Consider the following 17,870-nt stretch of genomic DNA (forward strand, 5'->3'; position numbering starts at 1 on the left):
GGGGATATGCGTGGAAAGTTCTTTACGCAGAGGGTGGTGGGTACATGGAACGCATTGCCAGTGGAGGTGGTAGACGCGGGCACGATAGCGTCTTTTAAGATGTATCTAGACAGATACATGAATGGGCAGGAAGCAAAGAGATACAGACCCTTAGAAAATAGGTGACATGTTTAGATAGAGGATCTGGATCGGCGCAGGCTTGGAGGGCCGAAGGGCCTGTTCCTGTGCTGTAATTTTCTTTGTTATTTGTTCTTTGGAATGAGCTGCCAGAGGAGGTGGTGGAGGCAGGAACAGTAGCAACATTTAAGAGGCATCTGGACAGGTACTTGAATGAGCAAGGCATAGAGGGATATGGAATTAATGCAGGCAGGTGGTATTATTATAGATAGGCATTATGGTCGGCATGGACGCGGTGGGCTGAAGGGCCTGTTTCTATGCTGTACGATTCTATGACTCTAGCTTCTCTTTCTCACAAAGCCTAGTGGAAATCTGGAACTTTCCTTTCCAAATGGCGGTGGATGGTGGGGGGCAGGGGGTGGTGGTGTCAATTGCAATTGTCAAGACTGAGATCAAATGACTTCAGGCAAAGATGGGTAAATGGAGTTGAGATACAGATCAGCTATGATCTACTGAATGCCAGAGCTGACCCAAGGAATTGAATGTTCCTTTGCATTGGGAAAGCATCCCAAGATTTCCTCCCTGAACAGAGACACAGGGAGTTGTTCAGAATGTCTTCCATTTGATCCTTCAATGTCCTATTTTCCATTCTTTAAATATATTAATAAATACCTTTCACATTATGAGCTATAACCCCACAGTCTTAACTTCATTTCTGTTTCCTAGTTCCTGGGCCTCCTTTGCCTGATTATGCTCCTGAGGTTATGCTGCTCTTGCTCAATGTGGGAGCTCAGGGACATGGCTGATGTCCCCGACTCCTTCACGTGCTGGAAGTGTGTCCAGCTGCAGCTCTTGTTAGACTGCATGACGGTTCTGGAGCTGCGGATGGACTCACTTTGGAGCATCCGCGATGCTGAGGAGGTCGTGGATAGCACGTTTAGCGAATTGGTCACACCGCAGATTAGGATTGCTGAGGGTGAAAGGGAATGGGTGACCAAAAGGCAGAGAAAGAGCAGGAAGGCGGCGCAGGTGTCCCCATGCGGTCATCTCCCTCCACAACAGGGATACCGTTTTGGATACTGTTGAGGGAGATGGCTCACCAGGGGAAGGCAGCAGTCGCCAGGTTCATGGCACCGTGGCTGGCTCTGCTGTTCGGAAGGACGGGAAAAAGAGTGGAAGGGCTATAGTTATCAGGGATTCGATTGTAAGGGGAGTAGATAGGCGGTTCTGTGGTCGAAAACGAGACTCCCGAATGGTATGTTGCCTCCCAGGTGCACGGGTCAGGGATGTCTCAGATCGGCTGCAGAACATTCTGAAAGGGGAGGGTGAACAGCCAGTTGTCGTTGTGCACATAGGCACCAATGATATAGGTAAAAAACGGGATGAGGTCCTACAAGCAGAATTTAGGGAGTTAGGAGCCAAGTTAAAAAGTAGGACCTCAGAGGTAGTAATCTCCGGATTGCTACCAGTACCACGTGATAGTCAGAGTAGAAATGAAAGAATAGTCAGGATGAATGCGTGGCTTGAGAGATGGTGCAGGAGGGAGGGGTTCAGATTTTTGGGATATTGGGACCGGTTCTGGGGGAGGTGGGACTATTACAAATTGGACGGTCTACACCTGGGCCGGACTGGAACCAATGTCCTTGGGGGTGCTTTTGCTAACGCTGTTGGGGAGGGTTTAAACTAATGTGGCAGGGGGATGGGAACCAAATGAGGAGGTCAGTGGACAGTAAGGAGGTAGTAACTAAAGCCTGTAAGGAACTAGATAATGAAGTCAGCGTGACGAAGGAAAAGAGTAGACAGGGAGCAGATGATGAACGCAAAGGGACTGGTGGTCTGAGGTGCATTTGTTTTAATGCAAGAAGTGTAGTAGGTAAGGCAGATGAACTTAGGGCCTGGATTCGTACCTGGGAGTATGATGTTATTTCTATTACTGAGACTTGGTTAAGGGAAGGGCATGATTGGCAACTAAATATCCCAGGATATCGATGCTTCCGGCGGGATAGAGAGGGAGGTAAAAGGGATGGAGGAGTTGCAGTACTGGTCAAAGAGGATATCAGAGCTGTGCTGAAGGAGGGCACTGTGGAGGACTCGAGCAGTGAGGCAATATGGGCAGAACTCAGAAATAGGAAGGGTGCGGTAACAATGTTGGGGCTGTACTACAGGCCTCCCAACAGCGAGCGTGAGATAGAGGTACAAATATGTAAACAGATTATGGAAAGATGTAGGAGCAACAGGGTGGTGGTGATAGGAGATTTTAATTTTCCCAACATTGACTGGGATTCACTTAGTGTTAGAGGTCCAGAGGGAGCAGAATTTGTAAGGAGCATCCAGGAGGGTTTTCTAGAGCAGTATGTAAATAGTCCAACTCGGGAATGGGCCAGACTGGACCTGGTGCTGGGGAATGAGCCCGGCCAGGTGGTTGAAGTTTCAGTAGGGGACTACTTTGGGAATAGTGATCACAATTCCGTAAGTTTTAGAATACTCATGGACAAAGACGAGAGTGGTACCAAAGGAAGAGTGCTAAATTGGGGGAAGGCCAACTATACCAAAATTCGGCAGGAGCTGGGGACTGTAGATTGGGAGCAGCTGTTTGAAGGTAAATCCACATTTGATATGTGGGAGGCTTTTAAAGAGAGGTTGATTAGCGTGCAGGAGAGACATGTTCCTGTGAAAATGAGGGATAGAAATGGCAAGATTAGGGAACCATGGATGACAGGTGAAATTGTGAGACTAGCTAAGAGGAAAAAGGAAGCATACATAAGGACTAGGTGGCTGAAGAAAGACGAAGCTTTGAAAGAATATCGGGAATGTAGGACCAATCTGAAACGAGGAATCAAGAGGGCTAAAAGGGGTCATGAAATATCTTTAGCAAACAGGGTTAAGGAAAATCCCAAAGCCTTTTATTCATATATAAGGAGCAAGAGGGTAACTAGAGAAAGGATTGGCCCACTCAAGGACAAAGGAGGAAAGTTATGCGTGGAGTCAGAGAAAATGGGTGAGATTCTAAATGAGTACTTTGCATCGGTATTCACCGAGGAGAGGGACATGACGGATGTTGAGGTTAGGGATAGATGTTTGATTACTCTAGGTCAAGTCAGCATAAGGAGGGAGGAAGTGTTGGGTATTCTAAAAGGCATTAAGGTGGACAAGTCCCCAGGTCCGGATGGGATCTATCCCAGGTTACTGAGGGAAGCGAGAGAGGAAATAGCTGGGGCCTGAACAGATATCTTTGCAGCATCCTTAAACACGGGTGAGGTCCCGGAGGACTGGAGAATTGCTAATGTTGTCCCCTTGTTTAAGAAGGGTAGCAGGGATAATCCAGGTAATTATAGACTGGTGAGCCTGACGTCAGTGGTAGGGAAGCTGCTGGAGAAGATACTGAGGGATAGGATCTATTCCCATCTGGAAGAAAATGGGCTTATCAGTGATAGGCAACATGGTTTTGTGCAGGAAAGGTCATGTCTTCCCAACTTAATAGAATTCTTTGAGGAAGTGACAAAGTTGATTGATGAGGGAAGGGCTGTAGATGTCATATACATGGACTTCAGTACGGTGTTTGATAAGGTTCCCCATGGTCGGCTGATGGAGAAAGTGAAGTCGCATGGGGTCCAGGGTGTACTAGCTAGATGGATAAAGAACTGGCTGGGCAACAGGAGACAGAGAGTAGCAGTGGAAGGGAGATTCTCAAAATGGAGACGTGTGACCAGTGGTGTTCCACAGGGATCCGTGCTGGGACCACTGTTGTTTGTGATATACATAAATGATTTGGAGGAAAGTATAGGTGGTCTGATTAGCAAGTTTGCAGACGACACTAAGATTGGTGGAGTAGCAGATAGTGAAGGGGACTGTCAGAGAATACAGCAGAATATAAATAGATTGGAGAGTTGGGCAGAAAAATGGCAGATGGAGTTCAATCAGGGCAAATGCGAGGTGATGCATTTTGGAAGATCCAATTCAAGAGTGAACTATACAGTAAATGGAAAAGTCCTGGGGAAAATTGATGTACAGAGAGATTTGGGTGTTCAGGTCCATTGTTCCCTGAAGGTGGCAACGCAGGTCAATAGAGTGGTCAAGAAGGCATACGGCATGCTTTCCTTCATCGGACGGGGTATTGAGTACAAGAGTTGGCAGGTCATGTTACAGTTGTATAAGACTTTGGTTCGGCCACATTTGGAATACTACGTGCTGATCTGGTCGCCACATTACCAAAAGGATGTAGATGCTTTGGAGAGGGTGCAGAGGAGGTTCACCAGGATGTTGCCTGGTATGGAGGGCGCTTGCTATGAAGAGAGGTTGAGCAGATTAGGATTATTTTAATTGGAAAGACGGAGGTTGAGGGGGGACCTGATTGAGGTGTACAAAATCATGAGAGGTTTAGATAGGGTGGATAGCAAGAAGCTTTTTCCCAGAGTGGGGAATTCAATTACTAGGGGTCACGAGTTCAAAGTGAGAGGGGAAAAGTTTAGGGGGGATATGCGTGGAAAGTTCTTTACACAGAGGGTGGTGGGTGCCTGGAACGCGTTGCCAGCGGAGGTGGTAGACGCGGGCACGATAATGTCTTTTAAGATGTATCTAGACAGATACATGAATGGGCAGGAAGCAAAGAGATACAGACCCTTAGAAAATAGGCGACATGTTTAGATAGAAGATCTGGATCGGCGCAGGCTTGGAGGGCCGAAGGGCCTGTTCCTGTGCTGTAATTTTCTTTGTTCTTTGATTCTTACATCTTTCCCTATTCCTGATCTGGTATATTGATACCTACTGTCTTATTACTTCCTTCATTGCGCATATCAGCTCCTGCCTTCCTCTGCTACACTTTCCCACTGGGATATGTGCAATGTATTCCCAGTCACGCTTTCCTGAAGGTGTCAATTTACTTGTTTGTACTCTCCCTTTCTAAGAAATGGCTCCAGACCAGCTCTTGTAGATCACTCCTCACTCTCCTAACCACCCACCATCCCCCTCCCAATATACAATCTCTCCTTCCTTTCCGTACTTTTAGCATAGCTCCACAATTTCTGAGGTCAGACACAACGCCTTGAAATTTGGGAGGCCAAACCTGGTTCCACTAGTATTACACTTAGTTTCGACAGGCCATTTAAATTCCAAGGGGGAGAGGCCTTAGGTTATGGGTAAATGGACCTGAGGTACTTTGTGACTGTGTGAGGTGGGTTATGGGTAAGGAGTCATTGGGAGGGCATGGTCTCTGCAACATGTCACTGTGTGAGGTGGGTTATGGGTAATATTCTATATGTAATATTTTGAAAATGTTTGTACTTTTAGGTATTTTCCTTCAACTTTCTACCAGGGAAGGATCATTTTGTGCCTGGATTTTATCATTTACTGTCTCAGATTGATGCATATTTTTACTGTTAGCAAAACCCTTGGGCCAAAAATCATCATGGTGCAAATGATGGTAAGGTGTTGCTATACAATGTGTGTTTATGTGTCTATATGTGTGTGCATGCATGTTGCATTGCATGATGTACATGAACATGATGAGCACATCTGTGTTGTGTGCACATGTTACGTGCATGTGCAAGTGTGTGTACTGTCTGGATGTGCGTGTGTATGTGTGTACTCTTTGTATGTACTATGTTTGTTTGTGCTATGCATGTGTCCATTCTGCCTACAATGGAAGGGAAGAAAGGAGGGAATGAGAAAAAGGAAAGCAAGTGGCAATGGGTCAGTGAGGAAAAGAAATGAGAGAATGAGAGAAATAAGGAATGAAAGAGGGAAGTAGAGAGAGGTTAAGAAAAGGGAATGAGAGAAGGAAAGTGAGAGGGGGAGAATGGGGGAAAAATAATGGAAGTAAAGGAAAGTTGGAGAGAGAATGGTAGGGAAAGAAGGAACGAGAGAGGAGAAATTAAAGATTGAGAAAGAAGAAACCAGAAAGGGAGTTATGGAATGAGAGGAAGGAAGAGAAAAGGGAAAAGAATTATGGGGAAACAATGAGAGGGACAAAGAGAGAGAATGAGGAATAAGGGGAAAGAGAGAAGGGGCGAGGGAATTTAAAGGAAGAAACAAAAGGGATGGATTTAGAGAAAGGGAATGGGAGAGAGGTAAGGGCGGAGGAAAGGAAAGAGAAATGAACAGTGAAGGGCAGAGAAGAGAAATGAGAGAGAATGGGAGGGGAAAGTGAGTGAGACAGTGAGCAAGGAGACCTGAGAGAGAATTCAGATCTGAAGTAAATAGTCGAAAACAGATGATGTTGTCAGTCACATTGATATTCTAATGTTTGTTGCATGGTAGACATTATGTTGGTATATTTAAACCGAGTAGCATTGTTGTCAATTGAATGTTTTCTCCTGTATTGCCCATGCAGCAGGAATGGTGTTCTGATGAAAGGTCATTGACCTGAAACATCAGCTCTGTTTCTCTCCCCACAGATACTGCCAGCATATTCTGTTTTTATTTCAAGAATGGCTCATTGGCTGGTTTGGATGGTAGCCACTGTCAATGGACCTGTATGCTAGTAGGAGCAAGCCCCTTTAGGAGAGCAGCAGAGGCAAAGACAGGTTTAGCACTTAGGTGCTGATTAGATGCAAATTTCATGGAGCCATATAAGTGGGTCCCTCACATCCACATCCATTGAAGGTGTGGAGTATATTGGCTGGCAATCAGTAGCACATGGAGAGAATACACAGGTTCTCAGACATGGCACTGGAGATTCTGGTGGAGGAGATCCAGACGAGAAGGGATGTTCTGAACCCGCAAGGGGTAATGACCACCAGCTCAGACTCCTTGCTCCCCCTGTCCCTGTCTCCTGCAAATGTTGCTGTCTAAACTCATCTCCTCTTGCCATTCCTTATCAAGACCAAGGGGACCCTGAGCAAGGTGCAGATACCAAAACACTTCCTTTCTCCTGATGACTCCTATAAGATGGAGTGGCACAACATTTACTCTTTTTAGGTGAAGTCCTCAGGGAATTTGTGGAATAAATGTTACTAGAGTGTTGGTGAAATCTTGATGCAGTATCCCAAAAGGTTTCCCCAAATGTTTCAGAGGTCCTCGTCACAGTTTCATCAGCAAGTGAATATAAAATGGTGACTTTAAGGAGCACCTGAAAACCACATCAGCAACCTATTTACTCCCAAACAGGTGGTGGCTGTTAGGAGAGGGAGTTAAGAGAAGTGCGAGGCACTACAATGCCCTGCTCCCTCCTTAATGAATGCTCGCAGGTATTTAAATTGCAATCAGCCCCTTAGCGAGCCACTGAGCAGCTGTTCCTAGCATGTGGTTCAACTCTTTTATCAAGATGGTGCTTTGCTTAAGATCCTATCCTGACCACCTCGGAGTTCTTTAGTATCTGAACGTGCTGTCAAAATCTACCCCAAGGTGTTTTCGAACTTTTCCTAGGATGTACCATGCTTCTTTTTTTTCCCTGTAGATGAAGGATATATTCTTCTTTCTGTTCTTACTGGTGTTGGCGATGGTGGCTTATGGAGTAGCCAAACAGGGCATCCTCACCCACAACGAGCAACGCCTGGGCTGGATATTCCAAGGGGTTGTGTACCAGCCATACCGAATGATATTTGGAGAGATCCCTACTGATGTCAGCTGTAAGTTCACTCTTCAAATGGATGTCTGAAGTCACCTCAGTTAAGGAAAGACTTGTCCAACGTGTTTAACAGCCAATGACATTTTAAAATGTAGTCACTGTTATAATGCAGGAAACACAGAAGTCAATTCCAGTGCAGTAAGCCCTCACAAATAGCAATGAGGTAATGATCAAATAATCTGCTATTTTATAGTGATGTTGGTTGAGGGATAAATGTTGACCCAGGACAATTGGGAGAACTCCCCTGCTGTTCTTCAGCATAGTGTCATGGGATCTTTTACATCCACCTAAGATGGCAGACAGAGCCTCAAGTTAACTGCTAATCTGAAAGACAGCATCCCCAACAGTGCAGCATTTGAAGTGCCAGCCTACATATGGTTCTCAAATTCCCCACGTGGAGCTTGAACCCACAGCCTACTTGACTCAGCGACATGCATGCTACCCACTGAACCACAGCCAACACGTGACCCAGGGCTGAGCCTTGACTTCCCTTGGCCAGGTATAGGAGGTCAATAAACCTCTTCTAGAATCATAGAGTCGTACAGCATAGAAACAGGCCTTTCGACCCACCGCGTCCATGTCGACCATAATGCCTATCTATACTAATCCCACCTGCCTGCATTAATTCCATATCCCTCTATGCCTTGCTCATTCAAGTACCTGTCCAGATGCCTCTTAAATATCGCAACTGTTCCTGCCTCCACCACCTCCTCAGGCAGCTCATTCCAGATACCCACTATTCTTTGTGTGAAAAATTTACCCCTTTGATCCCCTTTAAACCTCCTCCCTTTCACCTTAAATCTATGCTCTGTAGTTTTAGTCACCCCTACCATGGGAAACAGACTCTGGCTATCTACCCTATCGATGCCTCTCATAATTTTATATACCTCTATCATGTCCCCTCTCAGTCTCCTTTGCTCCAAGGAAAAGAGACCCAGCCTACCCAATCTCTCTTTATAACTCAAGCCCTCCAAACCAGGCAACATCCTTGTGAATCTTTTCTGCACCCTCTCTAGCTCAATCACATCCTTCCTGTAGTGCGGCGACCAGAACTGCACACAGTACTCCAAATGCGGCCTCACCAACGTTATGTACAAGTGTAACATGACGTCCCAACTCTTGTACTCAGTGCCTCGGCCGATGAAGGCAAGCATGCCATATGCCTTCACCACCCTGTCTACCTGTGTTGCTACTTTCAGGGAACTATGTACTTGCACCCCAAGGTCTCTCTGCTCAACAACACTCCCCAGGGCCCTGCCATTCACTGTATATGTCCTGCCCTGGTTTAACTTCCCAAAATGCATCACTTCACACTTGTCTGCGTTAAATTCCATTTGCCAATCCCTTGCCCACTTTCCCAGTTGATCTATATCCTGTTGTAACCTTAGACAACCTTCTTCACTGACCACTATATCACCAATTTTGGTGTCATCTGCAAACTTACTAATCATGCCCCCTACATTCACATCCAAGTCATTAATATATATGACAAACAACAGAGGGCCCAGCACCGATCCCTGCGGCACACCACTGGTCACCGGCCTCCAATCTGAAAAACAACCCTCCACTACCACCCTCTTACTCCAATCACCAAGCCAATTTTGTATCCAATTTGCTAGTTCACCCTGGATCCCATGTCTTCGAACCTTCCGGACCAGCCTACCATACGGGACCTTGTCAAAGGCCTTGCTAAAGTCCATGTAGACAATGTCCATCGCCCTGCCCTCATCAATCCTCTTTGTCACCTCCTTGAAAAACTCAATCAAATTCGAGAGACATGATTTCCCACGCACAAAGTCATGCTGACTATCCCTAATCAGACCATGCCTTTCCAAATGCATATAAATCCTGTCTCTCAGAATCCCTTCCAATAACTTTCCCAACACTGGTGTAAGGCTCACCGGCCTGTAGTTCCCTGGCTTATCTCTGCTGCCCTTCTTAAATAAAGACACAACATTAGCTATCCTCCATTCTTCTGGTACCTCACCCGTGGCTAACGATGATACAAAAGTCTCTGCCAGGGCCCCAGCAATCTCCTCCCTTGCTTCCCAGAGCATCCTAGGATACACCTGGTCAGGCCCTGGGGATGTATCCACCTTAATGCGCTTCAGAAGCTCCAATACCACCTCCTTTGCTCCAGGATATCGCTGTTCCCTCCCTTGAACTCACTAGCTTCCATGACCTTCTCCACGGTAAGTACTGACGAGAAATATTCATTTAAGACTTCGCCCATTCCCTTGACTCCACACATAGATTGCCACACTGATCCTTAAGGGGACCTACTCTCTCCCTACCTACCCTTTTACTCTTGCTGCACAGTGTGACAGTTCTTGAGGTGCTAGATGTCACACTGATTCTTTCAGCAATGCTTGTTAGATCTATCAGGCTTTCTGCCCTTACCCCCGGTTTGTTTTACCCCTTACTTCGGTCAACAGAATTTCTCTGGATGTATCCGAGAATCTGGGTGCCATTCCTGACACTCTCCCATCCCACCAGCCAAGGCTGCTCCTCCTTCAGACCTTCTTCCACTTGTTGCTTCAGCTCTCCAGAGAGTCATGGTCCCATTTAATCTTTTAAGTGCTGCACCAGTATTCAATTTCCTTCCCTTAATGCCCATTACCTCATGGGACTAACCATCTGGTATCACATGGGCATATGTGTGAAGTAGTGGAGGGTGCCTGTTGTCTGTGGTGATATATCCCTGTTGAGAATCAGTCTCTTGAGGAGAGGCGGGGCAAGCAGTTCCATTATAAGGTGCAGTAGTGTGGAGCTTATGTTACTGGATTAATAATCCAGAAGAACATGGCACTTTGAGAATTAGTATTCAGTTTGTAAAATCTGGAAATAAGAAGCTGACATCAGTAAAATTGACTATGAAGCTGTCAGAATGTCATAAAATGCATTTATGGAAGGAAACTTGGCCTATATGTGACCCCAGTCCCACACCAATGTGGTTGACTTTTAACTGCCCCTGAAATGGCCTAGCAATCCACTCAATTGTATCAAACTGCTATAACAGTTCCAGGCGGCTCACAGGGCAACTGGGAATGGGCAATAAATGCCAGCCTTTCCAACAATAGCCACAAGCCAAGATTTTTTCTTTTAAATGGGAAGGAGAACAAAAGGAGTACAAAAATTCATTGCTACTGTCATTATACTGGCTGTTTGTTTGTGGATGTACTGGTTAAAAGGGTCAACTAATGCTTAGAAACATTATTAAAGTTTCAGGCTTTGACACAAGTCAGTGCACTGTGAATGGCACTGATCCCTACAAGCCAAAGTGTCCTGAGCATGACAGCAACAGTGTTCCAGTCTTCCCTGAGTGGCTAACCATCATCCTGCTCTGTCTCTACCTGCTTTTTACCAATATCCTGCTGCTCAACCTGCTGATTGCGATGTTCAAGTAAGTGATCAAGTCATTATGTTTAGAGTCATAATGGAAAAATACAATGAACAATTAAACGTTAAAATGCTCAACTGGAGGAGGGCTAATTTCAGTGAGTTGAAAGGGGAAGTGGCCTGGGTGGATTGCAATCTAAGATTGTCAGGTAAAAAAGTAAATGAGAAATGGTAGCCCTTCAAAGGATACGGACTAGACACGTTCCCAGAAGGGGGAAAAGGAAGGGCATCCAGAGCTAGAACTGCCTGGGCAAAGAGTATTGTGAGTGAACAGGAGAGTGGGATTAGACTGTGTTGGATATTAAAGGGTATGGTGAGTGAGCAGGGCAGTGGGATTTGGCTAGGTGAGATATTATATGGTATGGGAAGTGAACAGGAGAGTCGGGTTAGACTGGGTGTGGTATTAAAGGCTTTGGGGCAGTGAGGTATAAGAGTGAGATTAGACTGTGTGAGGTATCAAAGGGTATGGTGAATGAGTAGTAAAGTTGGTTTAGCATTGAGGGGGGGAGATATTAAAGATTTGGGGAGTGAACAGAGGAGTGTTTTCGATTGATGTGGGGATCAAAACTCAACAAAGACTGGATGCTCTATTTCTGGACTGGAACATTGTATAATTCCATGGACTTTGGACTCACTGACACTGACGGGATTGGGGAGAAACTTTGGAGAAAAAAACAAATGGTTGTTTGTGCTTTCAGATACCCTGAGATTCTATGGAAGCCAATGGGGTTCCTGGTCCTTCAGGAAATTCAGAGATATTTAAGCACCTCTGTCATTTTTATTACCTCTATTCTTTTTTTCCTCAGCTATACCTTTCAAGTGGTCCAGGAAAATACAGACAAAATCTGGAAGTTCCAGAGGTACCCCCTGATAGAGGAATATTACAGCCGTCCACCCGCACCCCCTCCCTTCATCATATTCAGTCACGCCTTCCTGTTTATTGAATATGTGAGCCAGAGAAAACCAAGCCGGAAGCACAAGAAGTTCAGTAAGTGCCTTCCTGTGATACATACTTTACTGTATCTACTTCGCTAGGAAGAATAGAAAGTAGAATAATTTTTAAAAGGTGACAGACTAGTGGATTTTGGCCTTTGGGAGGTCAGCTGACGTCTACTCAGGATTACAAGTTTCTGCCATGGATCTTATGTGAATGAGCAGGCCAGTTTTCGACACCCCCAGATCATTGGGCACATGGGGCAGGACGTCCAACGAGGCAGTGGGATCTGGAGTGCAGGATTTGCTTCCTTTTCTTTCCTTCTCTGCTGTCACTCTGCCTCATCATTAATGTGTTGGGATTCGCAGTGTGATGTAACTTGGTGGACAAGTTGTTGCCATTCTGAGTGGTTGGTAACAAGCTCCTCCCAGTTGTTATGGTCAATGCAGCCACGCTTCAAGGAGAGCTTCAGAATGTCTGTGAAGCATTTTCTTTGTCCTGCCCCCCTGAATGTTGGCTCTTTGAGAGTCGTGAGAACTGGCCCTGGCGGGGTGATGGTTTTCGGCCATGCGGACACCGTCGGAGTTAACTTTGAGGAGTTTTGCCTGAATGCTTGTGGAGCTGGCTTCAATAAGGGCACTAGTGCTTATTCGATGGTCCTCCCATTGAATCCGGAGGATATGGCGGAGGCATTGCTGATGGAATTTCTCTCGCGCTTTTTGTGTCGTTGATACACAGTCCAGGTCTCACTGCAGTACAGGAGTACGGTGACAACAACTGTTCTGTACACGAGGACTTTTGTTAATTTGTGGAGGTCTTTGTTGTCAAACACTCACTGTTATAGTTTGTAGAAGGCTGGGCTGGCACAGCTGATCCAGTGTTGGATCTCCTCAATGGTGGCCTTTTGAGAGGTGGCTGCCAAGGTATGGGAAGTGCTCAGCATATACATCAGGTGGAATCTTTGGCTGACCAGGTGTGGGTTGATATGAGTTTTGTTCTGGTAACATTCAAGGACAGGCTGAGTCTCTTGTATACAGAATTGAAGAGATTGAGAGCAGCTTGCAAATCTGATGCAGAGTGGGCAATGACACTGCAGTCATCTACAAACTGCAGATCATGTATGTCTATGGTGGTCAGTTTAAATTTGGCATGGAGGCGACTGACGTTAAAGACCTTTCCATCTATACAGTATTTAATACTGCTGCCAGTCGGCAGTTCACAGAATCACAGAATTGTTACAGAGCAGAAGTAGGCCATTCAGCCCATCGTGTCTGCACCAGCTCTATGAAAGCAGTTCCCTCAGTTCCATTCCCATGCCTCCTCCCCATAACACAACCTTTTCAGATAACTGTCTAATTCCTTTTGAAGGCTTCACTTGAACCTGCCTCCACCACACTCTCAGGCAGCACATTCCAGACCTTAACTACTCGCTGTGTGGAAAAGTTTTTTCTCATGTCACTTTTGCTTCACTTACCAAATATTTTACATCTGTGCCCTCTCATTCTCGATCCTTTCACGAGTGGGAACAGTTTCTCTCGCTATACTCTGTCCAGACCCCTCATGATTTTGAATACCTCTATCAAATCACCTCTCAGCCTTCTCTTCTCCAAGGAAAACATTCCTAACTTCTCCAATCTATCTTCATAAATGAAATTCCTCATCCCTGGAGCCATTCTCATGAATCTCTTCTGTACTCTCTCTAATGCCCACACATCTTTCCTCAAGTGCGGCGCCCAGAATTGGATGTAATACTCCAGCTGAGGCCGAACTAGTGTCTTATACAAGTTCAATAAAACTTCCTAACTAAAGCCCAGGATACTGTATGCTATCTTAATGACTCTCTCAACATGTCCTGCCACCTTCAATGACTTATGCGCATATACACCTAGGTTAATAAAAGCAAAATACTGCGGATGCTGGCAATCTGAAATAAAAACAAAAATGCTGGAAATCCTCAGCAGGTCTGGCAGCATCTGTGGAGAGAGTACTTGGTATCAGTATTCACCAAAGAGAAGGACTTGGTGGATGATGAGTCGAGGGAAGGGAGTGTAGATACCCTGGGTCATGTCGTTATCAAAAAGGAGGATGTGTTGGGCGTCTTGCAAAGCATTAAGGTAGATAAGTCCCTAGGGCCTGATGGAATCTTACCCAGAATACTGAGGGAGGCAAGGGAAGAAATTGCTGGGGCCTTGACAGAAATCGTTGTATCCTCATTGGCTACTGGTGACGTCCCAGAGGACTGGAGAATAGCCAATGTTGTTGCATTGTTTAAGAAGGGTTAGCAAGGATAATCCAGGAAATTATAGGCCGGTGAGCCTTACGTCAGTGGTAGGGAAATTATTAGAGAGGATTCTTCAGGACAGGATTTACTCCCATTTGGAAACAAATGAACTTATTAGAGAGAGGCAGCATGGTTTTGTGAAGGGGAGGTCGTGTCTCACTAACTTGATCGAGTTTTTTGAGGAAGTGACAAAGATGATTGATGAAGGAAGGGCAGTGGATGTTGTCTATATGGACTTCAGTAAAGCCTTTGACAAGGTCCCTCATGGCAGACTGATACAAAATGTGAAGTCACATGTGATCGGAGGTGAGCTGGCAAGATGGATACAGAACTGGCTCGGTCATAGAAGACAGAGGGTAGCAGTGGAAGGGTGCTTTTCTGAATGGAGGGCTGTGACTAGTGGTGTTCCGCAGGGATCAGTGCTGGGACCTTTGCTGTTTGTAATATATATAAATGATTTGGAGGAAAATGTAGTTGGTCTGATGAGTAAGTTTGCGGACGACACAAAGGTTGGTGGAGTTGTGAATTGTGATGAGGATTGTCAGAGGATACAGCAGGATATAGATCGGTTGGAGACTTGGGCGGAGAAATGTCAGATGGAGTTTAATCCAGACAAATGTGAGGTAATGCATTTTGGAAGATCTAATACAGGTGGGAAGTATACAGTAAATGGCCGAACCCTTAGGAGTATTGACAGGCAGAGAGATCTGGGTGTACAGGTCTACAGGTCACTGAAAGTGGCAATGCAGGTGGATAAGGTAGTCAAGAAGGTATCACTACCAGAAGGACGTGGAGGCTTTGGAGAGGGTACAGATGATGTTTACCAGGATGTTGCCTGGTCTGGAGGGCATTAGCTATGAGGAGAGGTTGGATAAACTCGGATTGTTTTAACTGGAACGACGGAGGTGGAGGGGCGATATGATAGAGGTTTGCAAAGTTATGAGGGGCATGGACAGAGTGGATAGTCAGAAGCTTTTTCCCAGGGGAAGAGTCAGTTACTAGGGGACATAGATTTAAGGTGCGAGAGGCAAAGTTTAGAGGGGATGTGCGAGGCAAGCTCTTTACACAGAGGGTGGTGAGTGCCTGGAACTTGCTGGCGGGGGAGGTGGTGGAAGCAGGTACGATAGCGATGTTGAAGAGGCATCTTGACCAATACATGAATAGGATGGGAATAGAGGGATATGGGCCCCGGAAGTGCAGAAGGTTTTAATTTAGACAGGCATCAAGATCGGCGCATGCTTGGAGCGCCGAATGGCCTGTTCCTGTGCTGTACTGTTCTTTGTTCTTTGAGAGAAGCAGAGTTAATGTTTCAAGTCAGTGACCCTTCTTCAGAACTACGCCTAGGTTCCTCTGCTCCTGCAAAATGAATCACCTCACATTTCTTTGCATTAAACGTCATCTGCCACTTGTCTGCCCATTCCAAAAACTTGTCTATTTCCTTTTGACATTCTACACTATCCTCCTCACAGTTTGTAATGCTTCCAAGTTTCGTATCATCTGAAAACTTTGAAATTGTGCCCTGGACACCAAGGTCTAGGTCATTAATATATATCAGGAAAAACAAGGGTCCCAACACTGATCCCTGGGGAACTCCACTACAAACCTTCCTCCAGCCCGAAAAACATCCTTTAACCACTAATCAAATTTCCTGTCACTCAGCCAATTTCGTATCCATGTTGCTACCATCCCTTTTATTCCATGAGCTACAAGTTTGCTCACAAGTCTGTTGTATGGTAAATGCCTTACAAAAGTCCATGTACACCACATCAACAGCATTGTCCTCATCAATCCTCTCTATTACCTACAGGACTTGACAGGGTAGATGCAGGAGGGATGTTCCCAATGGTGGGGGAGTCCAGAACCAGGGGTCATAGTCTAAGGATACGGGGTAAACCTTTCAGGACTGAGATGAGGAGAAATTTCTTCACCCAGAGAGTGGTGAGCCTGTGGAATTCACTACCACAGAAAGCAGTTGAGGCCAAAACATTGTATGTTGTCAAGAAGGAGTTAGATTATCGCTCTTGTGTTTAAAGGGATCAAAGGGTATGGGGCGAAAGCGGGAACAGGTTACTGAGTTGGATGATCAGCCATGATCATAATGAATGGCGGAGCAGGCTCGAAGGGCCGAAAGGCCTACTCCTGCTCCTATTTTCTATGTTTCTATGTTTACCTCCTCAAAAAACACCAGCAAGTTAGTTAAACATGATTTTCCCTTCAGAAATCCATGCTGGCTTTCCTTAATTAACTCGCAGTTGTCCCAAATTATCTTTTCTAGAAGTTTTCCACCACCGAAGTTAAACTGACTGGCCTGCAGTTGCTGGGCTTATCTTTACACCCTTTTTTGAACAAGGGTCTAACAGTTAGGGTGGAAGCTAAGAGCGAGAACAAACAGAGTTGTTATCTCTGGGTTGTTGCCTGTGCCACGTGATAGCGAAGCGAGGAATAGGGAGAGAGAGGAGTTGAACACGTGGCTGCAGGGATGGTGTAGGAGGGAGGGTTTTGGTTTCCTGGATAATTGGGGCTCTTTCTGGGGTAGGTGGGACCTCTACAAACAGGATGGTCTTCACCTGAACCAGAGGGGTACCAATATCCTGGGGGGGAGATTTGCTAGTGCTCTTCGGGGGGGTTTAAACTAATTCAGCAGGGGAATGGGAACCTAAATTGTAGTGCCAGTGTACAGGATGTTGAGAGCAGTGAGGGCAGGGATATGGTTACAAGGACGCAAGAGGGCACTGGCAAGCAAGAACTTGGTTTAAAGTGTGTCTACTTCAACGCCAGGAGCATCCGGAATAAGGTGGGTGAGCTTGCAGCATGGGTTGGTACTTGGGATCTCGATGTAGTGGCCATTTCGGAGACATGGGTAGAGCAGGGGCAGGAATGGATGTTGCAGGTTCCGGGATTTAGATGTTTCAGTAAGAACAGAGAAGATGGTAAAAGAGGGGGGGGTGTGGCATTGTTAATCAAGGAGAGTATTACAGCGGCAGAAAGGACGTTTGAGGACTCGTCTACTGAGGTAGTATGGGCCGAGGTTAGAAACAGGAGAGGAGAGGTCACCCTGTTGGGAGTCTTCTATAGACCTCCGAATAGTTCCAGAGATGTAGAGGAAAGGATAGCGAAGATGATTCTCGACAGGAGCGAGAGTAACAGGGTAGTTGTTATGGGGGACTTTAACTTTCCAAATATTGACTGGAAATACGATAGTTCGAGTACTTTAGATGGGTCAGTTTTTGTCCAGTGTGTGCAGGAGGGTTTTCTGACACAGTATGTAGACAGGCCAACCAGGGGCAATGCCACATTGGATTTGGTACTGGGTAATGAACCCGGCCAGGTGTTAGATTTAGATGTAGGTGAGCACTTTGGTGATAGTGATCACAATTCGGTTAGGTTTATCTTAGCGATGGGCAGGGACAGGTATATACCGCAGGGCAAGAATTATAGCTGGGGGAAAGGAAATTATGATGCGATTAGGCAAGATTTAGGATGCGTAGGATGGGGAAGGAAACTGCAGGGGATGGGCACAATCGAAATGTGGAGCTTATTCAAGGAGCAGCTACTGCGTGTCCTTGATAAGTATG

At 45.9% G+C, this 17,870-nt stretch overlaps 1 protein-coding gene across 7 annotated transcripts in view; it reads left to right on the forward strand.

The window, feature by feature from the left end:
- trpm2 (transient receptor potential cation channel, subfamily M, member 2) overlaps positions 1–17,870 on the forward strand; it is a 347,573-nt gene that overhangs the window by 268,010 nt on the left and 61,693 nt on the right. For 6 of the 7 annotated variants that reach the window (XM_068036234.1, XM_068036230.1, XM_068036236.1 and 3 more), the window contains exons 20-23: positions 5,404–5,536; positions 7,511–7,682; positions 10,904–11,084; positions 11,887–12,068. In XM_068036234.1, the coding sequence (XP_067892335.1) occupies positions 5,404–5,536; positions 7,511–7,682; positions 10,904–11,084; positions 11,887–12,068 (668 nt within the window). The remainder of the gene's footprint in view (positions 1–5,403; positions 5,537–7,510; positions 7,683–10,903; positions 11,085–11,886; positions 12,069–17,870) is intronic. The other variant, XM_068036232.1, reaches the window with a different exon arrangement.

This window comes from Heterodontus francisci, chromosome 7, assembly GCF_036365525.1.
Source record: "Heterodontus francisci isolate sHetFra1 chromosome 7, sHetFra1.hap1, whole genome shotgun sequence".
Classification (NCBI taxonomy): domain Eukaryota; kingdom Metazoa; phylum Chordata; class Chondrichthyes; order Heterodontiformes; family Heterodontidae; genus Heterodontus; species Heterodontus francisci.